The 10,382-nt window shown below is 36.8% G+C and overlaps 1 protein-coding gene across 1 annotated transcript; it reads left to right on the top strand.

Moving 5' to 3' along the window:
* Nucleotides 1–6,481: 6,481 nt before the first annotated feature.
* Nucleotides 6,482–7,238, top strand: LOC107651089 (retinitis pigmentosa 9 protein homolog). The gene has a single exon (XM_056824365.1). The coding sequence runs from the start codon at nt 6,540–6,542 to the stop codon at nt 7,233–7,235; it is 696 nt and encodes a 231-aa protein (XP_056680343.1). The 5' UTR covers nt 6,482–6,539; the 3' UTR covers nt 7,236–7,238.
* The last annotated feature ends 3,144 nt before the right edge of the window (nt 7,239–10,382 follow it).

Consider the following 10,382-nt stretch of genomic DNA (forward strand, 5'->3'; position numbering starts at 1 on the left):
GGACAACATCAAAACCCAACTGACTTTATGCACCACATTTCCAGCAAATGATTAAAGAAACCTAACTGAGACACATTGCTATGTTAGGGGCTAGGAAATGCAACATTAAATGCTCTAGTTTTGTGCACAGAGTTAGACATCAAGGCACTGCAAACTCATTTTAATTTTACAAAGACAAATTGAAAGATTCAAGCATTTTCATTTGGATGCAGCTGTCATAAAATAAATGAAATAAAGAAAGAGAAAAGGAAGGAAGGAAGGAAGAAGGAACGGATGCACAACAAAAATCATAATAGAAAACATTAGTAGCATAATCAAATGACACCCATATTGGCATCTCACAACTGTAGCTGAATTGTATTGTTAATTAATTCTTGAAATGTACAAAAAGCCAAAGGGACAATTTGGGAAGAGTACTTGTCATTTAATTAGCAAATTAACTTCTTATCTCAAATGTTTCTCCATTTAATTAGCACATACTCTAGGCCAGGATCACACAGCAGCTGGATTTTTTTCCAGGATAAATGGCTTATTTTATTTCTTTCATTAATCAAGTTGGTAACTTTGGGAAGTGGGGCTGAGATTGGGAGAGGTATTTTGGTGCAGACAAGGGACATAGTTTTCTTGGCAGACTGTGAAGGCTATGGCAAGACAGGTGCTTGGGTGGTTACAAAATAACTATAGCTACTATAGCTGGATGTGATGGAACCTGTTTCTTGGTATTGTTCAAGGATGCCTCCAATAAAGCCTTGCTTGATTTATCATAATATTGAAGAAAATTAAATGGCTTTTTAAAAGACTATGTTATTATATTACCACCTCTCTTAGGTTCTAAAAACTGAAAAGATGTTGAAGACTGTTAAGAATCTTCTAAATAATAAAAGATATTTATGTCCCATTTTAAGATTTAAAAACAATATTCTACAAAATATTAAGTGATTTTATCTTCAGAACAACTTTGTGAGGCAGGTGCCATTGTGATAACACCTATTTTAGAGAAGAGAAAACAGATCACAGGTTTATAGAGATTTTTAGTTGGAAAAAACATAGATGAGGATACTGAAGTTCAGGTAAGTTAAATGGCTTGCCAATGATCAGACAACTAAAAAGTGTCAGAAAGAAAGATCTTCTGACTTTTAAACCAGTTATAACTTGTGAGCTATTTAGAATGAATAAATGAATGAATGAACAAGCATTATTTGTTTACTGTGTGCCAGGCACTAACCTAGGCAGCTCCAGGATTCACTTTTCTGATTGATGAAACCCAAGTTTTGAGCACCATTTCCTGAGGACCCCTATGCTCATTCCACTCTCAGCTCAACTCACTCACCAGCTTTCTTCATCTTTTTTAGCAGCATTCTCCCACCCTCTAATGAGCTTTGCTCTCTTTGCTGACTTCCTCTGTCAGAATGGAGATCCTTTGACAACCTTTGTTTTTGTTCAAAGCCCTAGTATTTCACACAAAGCCAAATTCAAAACAGGAAACGATGTTTTCTATCTCTTCTTATCTTTGTCACTATCATCTAACTACTTTTCTCTTCCTCTTTCCCTTCCTACTTCCTTCCTCCTCTTTCTTTACCTTTCTCTTTTCTCTTTCTTCTTTAGTATCTCTTTCATTCTTTCTCACTCCTTTCTTTTTTCTTCCTTCCTTTCTTCCTTCCTTCATTTCTTTCTTTCATTTTTTCTTCCTTCCTTCCTTCCTTCCTTCCTTCCTTTCCTTCCTTTCCTTCCTTCCTTCCTTCCTTCCTTCCTTCCTTCCTTCTTTCCTTCTTTCCTTCTTTCCTTCTTTCCTTCTTTCTTTCTTTCTTTCTTTCTTTCTTTCTTTCTTTCTTTCTTTCTTTCTTTCTTTCTTTCTTTCTTTCTTTCTTTCTTTCTTTCTTTCTTTCTTTCTTTCTTTCTTTCTTTCTTTCTTTCTTTCTTTCTTTCTTTCTTTCTTTCTTTCTTCCAGTTCCCCCTTATATTGTGGAAAGCCACTTTCTCCATCTACCTTTAACATTGTGTTCAGTTGTAGGGTCCCCTCATCCTTCCTGCTTTGACTCCTGTCCCTTTGAGAAGCCTTGTAAAGATAGATTGGGAAGGCTATTCAGAGTGATTACAGGCTTTTTTGCTACTAAGCTGCCATATTGGCTCTAACACCGCCCCTCACCAGCTTGGTCTTTTCTTTAAAATTGCTTCACTCTGTCTCCTTGTTGTTTCTTTCACTCCTGTATTCATTTTTTGGTGGTGTTTTAAGATTAGTTGGAAAGGATTTTCATGATGATCTTGAGCTTTCCTGCTTCTACCTGAAAAAATGAATTCTTAATAAAATAAAGGACTTTCAGGCATTTAAGACCAAAAAGAAAAAGAGCTTAAGAGAAAATTCCATAATCAAATTTGTCTTTCAAGAGAAACATAAAAATGTAAACCAAAAAGTTAAAACTTAAAGGGGAGAAATTAATTATATTCCTACTGAAGATATCTACGAAATTAGAAATACTTAAGGTCTTTAAAGTATTCAAGATACTTAATTTACTGAAAATGCTCAGGAACTTTATCACTATTAAGACAGTGACAAGGCATATACATAGAAAGAAGGAAGGGAGTAAGTAGAAGAGGATAAGATGAAAAAAAGAGCAAAGAGAAAAAGGAACATATAGGGAAAAGAAAAAAAGGAGAGCTAGAGGAGGGTGTGTTATCTCATAGGAAGAGGCATATAAGTGTCAATACAGTAGAAGATGAGGTCATGGGGAATGCTTGAACTTTAGTCTTATTGGAATTAGTTCAAAGTAGGAATAGCATCTACTTGCAGTCAGGTATAGAAACCTTCCTTACCTAACAGGAATGTAAAAGGAAGGGAAAATTAGAGAAGAAAAGGATGTACAAAATTAAAGATAACTTTGTGGAGGCCATGGTCAACAGTAATTAACTGTGAAAAGGAAGAAGCTCAAAGAAGGGAGACAAAAATAAATAGGGGGATATATGATAAAGAAAAACACCAAATTAATAATCATGAATGTGGATGTCAATATAATGAATTGAGCAATAAAATCGAAAAAAAAAATAACAGAGTGGTATAATAATTAAAATTAATCTCAAAGAGTAAAAATATATTTTAAGAGATTTATTAATGATGATTAGAAATAAAGGAATAAAGTGTTAACAAAATTAAAAAAAAAAACATGCCCATGGCTAATCAGCTTGTTCAAAATCTCTGCTTACCACCATAGTAGCTGACAGGAAGCAAAGAGGCCAAGACCAGCAACACCACTGAAGTTATCTCTTTGTCTATAGGAAGTACACAATGACAGAAAGTCAGTGGGCTCCTGGGAAATGCAGTTCTGAAGGTAACAGATTTCCAATTACACATTCCCCCTTGATGGTCATTGGGAGACTAGTCTCCCCAATTGATCATTTAACATAATCAACATAATCAAATTATTTCTGAAGATGCATTAAAAATATTTTAAATTCTTAGCTCATTAAATTCTCCTAAGATTGTGTAGAATTGTAGACAGTTTTGATGATGTCCATCCATCATCTTCTATGTAACAATTAACAAAGGCAAAAAGACAGAAAAAGAAGCAACATGTGATCTTCGATGGATGTAGTGACAAAGGTTTGGGGAAGAAGTTCATGGGTTTATACAATGATATTTTGTTCTTCAGCAAAGGCACAAAATAAAGATCAATATAGGCCAAACATAGTAGCTTAAAATGATTCAGTATAAAAGAAACATATGGATCTGATTAATGTATGAACTTACAACAAAATTAAATCTTAAATCAGACAGTCAGAAAAATACAATAAGATAGAGAGACTTTCATAAAAACCATGGAGTCTGAAACAGCTTAAAAATGTCACTTCCAATTTGGAACTATGCCCAAAAAATGGTAAAAGATGGCATGCCCTTTAATCTAGTCATAGCACTGCTGTGTTTGTACCTGAGAGAAGTAATAAGAAAAAAAGAAATACTTGTTGAAGAATATTCATAAACTCACTCTTTGTGGTGGCAAAAATATTGGGAAATGAGGGGATGCCCTGCAATTGGGGAATGGGTAAACAAATTGTGGTATATGTTGATGATAGAATACTATTGTGCTCAAAGAAATAATGAAGTGGAGGAATTCCATGTGAACTGGAATTATCTACAGGAATTAATGCAGAGTGAAAAGAAAAGAAATAGGAGAACATTGTACATAGAACCTGATACACTATAGTACAATAAAATGTAATGCACTTCTCTATCAGCAGAAATGTAATGATCCAGAACAATTCAGAGGGACTTATGAGAAAGAAAGTTATCTGCATTCAGATGAAGAACTGTGGAAATAGAAACACAGAAAACAAACAACTGTTTGATCGCATAGGTCAATGGGGATAGGATTGTGGATATAGATTTAAATGATAACCCTAGTGCAAATATCAATACTATGGAAATAGGTCTTGATAAACTATAAATGCAATACCTGGTGGAATTGTGTGTTTGCTAAGAGAGGGGGTTAGGGGGAGGAAAGGGAAAGAATATGATTCTTGTAATCATGGAAAAATATTCTAAATTAACCTATTAAATAAAATTTTCCAATACTCAAAAATGTCACCTCCAAACTCTTTAGAGTTCCTTCCCTATCCATTTAGATTCATTTTTGCCACAGTGTGGGAGAATTCCTCAATGAACATGGTGTGGAGGTATCCCCAATTGTATGTATCTTAGAGACTAGGCAGGCCGAAATGGCAAGGGGTTGTAGAGAGATAAATTTATCCCCTGAATTTCAGGCAAGATAGTAAAAAGGACCAGTGCACCCAGGAATGGTAGGAAGAAAAAGCATCCTAAAATTGGGAGCTATTTAAGATAGGTAATGCACTGCTTTTTCATAGAATGTACAATGCTTATAATTTTACTTACTGTTTGGAAAAGTAACCTACCTTCCTCTAGAGGTAAAACACTAGGGAGCAACTTGCTTCCCCTGCAATATAGACATTGAGTTTGAAGGCTAATTATTGCCTAAGAAAAGCACACCCCAGTTTTTACCAGCTGCCCTTAGAGTATCCCAAGGAATTCCAAGTTGTGTGTTCGTAAGACAAGTCATCAGCAACCAGAAGCAGCAATAGGAACAGCAACAGCAGCAGGAATGAGTGGGATCAGGATCAAGGGGAATCAGGAAGATCAGGAGAGGATGGTTGGAACAACCCAGGAGGCTGGATTGGCAGCAGTAATACCAGAGGTCACAGTGAGGAACTCTGCTCAAGCAGATGGTCAAAAGATGCTGCTTACCTCCTCTCAGACAAGATCCCCCAACTAAGACCCTCAAACTAAAATAGCTGGGGCCAGTAGTATGGGCAACCAGCAAAAAGTAAGGGAAAAAAATATAAGAAGTAATCCAGAAGCTCCAAAGAGAGTTAAGAGTTCTCTTGGAGTATGAGAAAGTCTGTGTGTGTTGGGGGAGGAGTGGCACAAAAAGGCATGGCGGGAGAAATCTGGCTTAAAAAGTTTATCTAGGCTATCTTAAAAATTTGAGTTTCCTTCATTGTAAAAATTAAAATTAATCTCAAATACTAAGAATATTATATTTGAAGATATTTCTTAATGATCTTTGGAAATAAAGGAATAAAAAGGAAACAAAGTAAAAACAAACATGCCTATAGCTAATCAGCCTGTAACAAATCCCCACTTTCCACCACAGTAACTGACAGGAAGCAAAGAGGCCAACAACAACAACACCATTGAATTTATCCCTCTGTCTAAAGGAAGTACATGACAGGAAGTCAGTGGGCTTCTGAGAAATGCAGTTTTTAGGGTAACAGATTTCCAATTACCCAGTGGATTAAAAACCAGAATCCCACAAAATATTGTCTATAAGAAACATATTTAGAGCAGAAGACAAACACAGACTGAAGTTGAAGGGCTAGAGGATAAACTATTATGTCTAATTTAAAGTGTGTGTGGGGGGGAAGGAAGGTTAGCAATCATGACCTCAAGCAAAACAAAAAATAAAAATTGATCTGATCCAGAAATGAAGACTGAAGTTATATCTTGAGAAAAGGTATCGTTGACATATATATATATATACATACCAAATGGCAAAGTAAATGAATTCCTAAAGGAGAAGTTACATGAATTATAATAGGAAATTAATAGTAAAAGTATAATAATGGGAATTTCAACCTTCACATCTCAGAACTAGACACATTCTATTAAAAGTAAACGAGAAAGAAGCTAAAAAGGTAAATAGAACTTTGGAAAACTTTGATACACTAGACCTCTGGAAAAAACTGAATGGGAGTAGGAAGGAATATAACCTATTCTTAGCAGTAGATTGCACTTTCCCAAAAATTAACTTTATGATAGGACTGTGAAAATAAAAAGTAAATCTAAATAATAAAAATATTTTAAGAGATTTATTAAAGATCATTAGAAATAAAACCACAAAAGGGATATAAAATAAAGCCATGGGCCCATGGCTAATCAGCCTGTTAAAACCCCTGAGCTCTTCCTCCTCCTCCTCCTCCTCCTCCCCTAGCGGCCGCGGCAGCGGCGGGGAGCCGCGGGCCTGGGCCCGGCCATGCCTCCGCCCCCCGGGCCAGGCCGCGCGGGCCCCGATGCTGCTGCAGGCCCGGAGCGCCGGGGCGGCCCCAAGCGGGCCCGGGAGGCCGCCGAGCTAGAGCAGCAGCGGCGCCAGGAGCAGAAGCGGCGGCGGCGGGACGCGCAACAGCGGCAGCAGCTGCAGCACCTCGAGTCCTTTTACGAAAAACCTCCTCCTGGACTTATTAAGGAAGATGAGACTAAGCCAGAAGACTGTATCCCAGATGTACCAGGCAATGAACACGCCAGAGAATTTCTGGCTCATGCTCCAACTAAAGGACTCTGGATGCCCCTGGGGAAAGAAGTCAAGGTTATGCAATGCTGGCGCTGTAAACGGTATGGACACAGAACAGGTGACAAAGAATGCCCATTCTTTATCAAAGGCAATCAGAAATTAGAACAATTCAGAGTAGCACACGAAGATCCCATGTATGACATCATAAGAGAGAATAAGCGGCATGAAAAGGATGTGAGGATACAGCAGTTAAAGAAGCTACTAGAAGATTCTACCTCAGATGAAGATGGCACTAGTTCCAGCTCCTCAGAATGTAAGGAGAAGCATAAGAGAAAGAAGAAGAAAGAGAAACATAAGAAAAGGAAAAAGGAGAAGAAAAAGAGAAAGAAAAAGAAAAAAAAGCACAAATCTAAATCAAATGAGAGTTCAGACTCTGACTAAAAAGTCATTTCCTTTGAATCCATCTTGTCACTCCAGAATCATAGCTGAATGTCAGAGGTAAAGAAGTAGCCACAAAAGGGCCTCAGTTGACAGAGAAAAAGGAACCAAAAAACTTGCATAGTTAGCATCCCCCCATGGCATTTTGCCCACACTGCCAACAGTGATGAATTCACTGTGATATTGAGTTTCTTATATGCCACACTGCTGGATTCTCCTCCTCCTCCTCCCTGTGTACTGTAGTTTGTGATTAGTTTTGAGAAAAAAAAAATCAAGCATAAGATAAGAAAATATTCTAGGTGTTTCCAAGAGAGATTCCCCTAGAAGATCAGAGGGTTAATGGAGTAGTAGGATGACTTGAGAAGTTGATCTTCAGCAGTTACAAGTGCATTCTATTGAGTGATGAATAATAAAACTCCATTATTTCTCACTTAAAAGTGAATATCCTTGCTGTATACTTGCAAGATCTAATGGTGGAAGAATGGAAAAGGAGGTAGCTATATGAAATATCTTATCTTCATTGTAATCATTTTGTTGTAGAATCTGGCACTCCACAAAGTAACTGATCTACTAAGATTTTTAGGGAAAATTTTTTTTTTTTTGTCAGCAGAAAATCCTTCCTTTCCTTCCCAATACAATCTACTCCCCAATTCAGAACAACAAAAGAAAACCCAATAAAGATGTGAACTCAAACAAAAAAAAAAAAAAACCCTGAGCTTACCATCCTTGCCAGGAAGCCAAAGGCTGAGGACCAGAATGCTACTAAATTTATCCCCTGTCTACAGGAAGTATATAATGACATGAAGTCAGTGGACTCCTGGGAAATGTACTTCTTTTGGGGGTAATATATTTTCAATTATACATCCCCCCTGATGATAAATTTGGGGGGTTAGTCTCCCCAATTTATCATTTAACATAATCAACTTTTAAATTATAGTAATTTGGGGATAAAAGGAAAAAGAACAAACCCATGATTAGTAGGCACATTGACAAAAAGCCAGTTAAGGGGTAGTCCCCTTTGGCATAAGAGTATACATAGAAAACAAATGCATTCATCCCCACACAGTTCAAATCAACACATCCCAAAGTTCACACTCAATCTTCTGGAGCAGCATGTTTTCTATGGAGTCATCTTCACAGTGCCTTCTCCAAACAGTTCACTTTCTGGATTTGGAGAGGTAGCACGTTTCTTATCCTAAAATTACTCTCAAAAAGAATTTAAACTTTGCATTTTAGAAAAATAAAACATTCCCCCCTGAAAAGGAGGTTGAAAACAAAGGGATCACTTGGGGATGCATGACTGAGTTATGAGGTATATGAATCAATTAGCAAGAGAAATAAAAAAAAAAACATCCAAAATATCCAAATAAAAGAGAAAAAATAACTTCTGGATGAAATGTAGACTATCAAAGTCTCATGTGTAAAAATTCTAAGTAAGGGATAATAAACCTATAACATGTCCTTGAATCAGGGCCCAATTAAAGTGATTTAAGCAATTATGCATTTACCCAATCAGTAGGCAAGACTACAGAAAGTTTGTCACACTATGAAAGACAGAAAATGGACTAGATTGATAGTAGGAAATGGGATCCAGGATGGACCCAGAATAATTGATGTTATGTATTTGATATAGAGTGTGTGGTACAAGGAATACCTGCATTTAACACATGTTAAACAGCCACAACCTCAGATCTCACACATGATCAAGTACTTGTGTTCTTTGAGCAAAATGTCATCAATCCACATAGGGCTGGTTTAGTCTCTTTTTCCTTATGCTCAATTGGCATCATGCAAATAGCTTTGTGCTTCTTTAGCACTGTGCAATGGCTCTTTTTGTATTTAATTCTCCTGGAATCAGACAGAATCATTAAGCAAAGTTCCATGATTTTTTTAAAAAATAAATGGCATCATTTTTAGAGTCTAGCTTTTGGGCATGTATTGTCATTAGGGCAAATGTATTTTAACCTTATATTACTGAAAAATAAAAAAAAATTAAAGAAAATCTTCTTGATGCTGGTGATGTGTGCTTCAATTACAAAAAGGAGAGAAAAAATAAAACTGAAATAGTATATTGCACATGCAAGTAAAAACAATAATATTTTTTTTAAATCAAAAATATGTAGCTGACAATCATTGACACACTTTGTCAGCTAAGGAAAGGTAGAATACAAATATTTCTCACCAAAAAAGGAGATCCATTTCCTTTTCTTTCTTTTTTGTTTTTGCCTCTTGCCACATTATTTTATTTTTTTAATAATATTTTATTTGATCATTTCCAAGAATTATTCATTAAAGACAAAGATCATTTTCTTTTCCTCCCCCCACCCCCCATAGCCGATGCATAATTTCACTGGGTGTCACATGTGTTCTTGATTTTAACCCATTTCCATGTTGTTAATATTTGCATTAGAGTTTCATTTAGAATCTCTTCTCTGTCATTTCCCCTCAACCGCTGTAGTCAGGCAGTTGCTTTTCTTCGGTGCTTCTATTCCCATAGTTTATTCTTTGCTTATGCATAGTGTTTTTTCTCCTAGATCTCTGCAGATTGTTCCGGGACATTAAACCACCACCAAAGGAGAAGTCCATTAAGTTCGATTATACCACAGTGTATTAGTCTCTGTGTACAATGTTCTCCTGGTTCTGCTCCTCTCTCTCTGCATCACTTCCTGGAGGTTGTTCCAGTCTCCATGGAATCCCTCCACTTTATTATTCCTTTTAGCACAATAGTATTCCATCACCAACATATACCACAATATGCTCAGCCATTCCCCAATTGATGGGCATCCCCTCGTTTTCTAGTTTTTGGCCACCACAAAGAGCGCAGCTATGAATATTTTTGTACAAGTCTTTTTGTCCATTATCTCTTTGGGGTACAGACCCAGCAGTGCTATGGCTGGATCAAATGGTAGACATTCTTTTGTCGCCCTTTGGGCATAGTTCAAAATTGCCCTCCAGAATGGTTGGATCAGTTCACAACTCCACCAGCAATTAATTATTGCCCCTACTTTGCCACATCCCCTCCAGCATTCATTACTTTCATTTGCTATCATGCTAACCAGTCTGCTTGGTGTGAGGTGATACCTCAGAGTTGTTTTGATTTGCATCTCTCTGATTATAAGAGATTTAGAACACTTCTTCATGTGCTTATTA

This window comes from Monodelphis domestica, chromosome 3 (genome assembly GCF_027887165.1).
Source record: "Monodelphis domestica isolate mMonDom1 chromosome 3, mMonDom1.pri, whole genome shotgun sequence".
In the NCBI taxonomy this organism is placed as follows: Eukaryota; Metazoa; Chordata; class Mammalia; order Didelphimorphia; family Didelphidae; genus Monodelphis; species Monodelphis domestica.

Coding starts and splice junctions, on each gene's coding strand:
- LOC107651089 (XM_056824365.1), top strand. CDS start 6,540: ATGCCTCCGCCCCCCGGGCCAGGCCGCGCGGGCCCCGATGCTGCTGCA.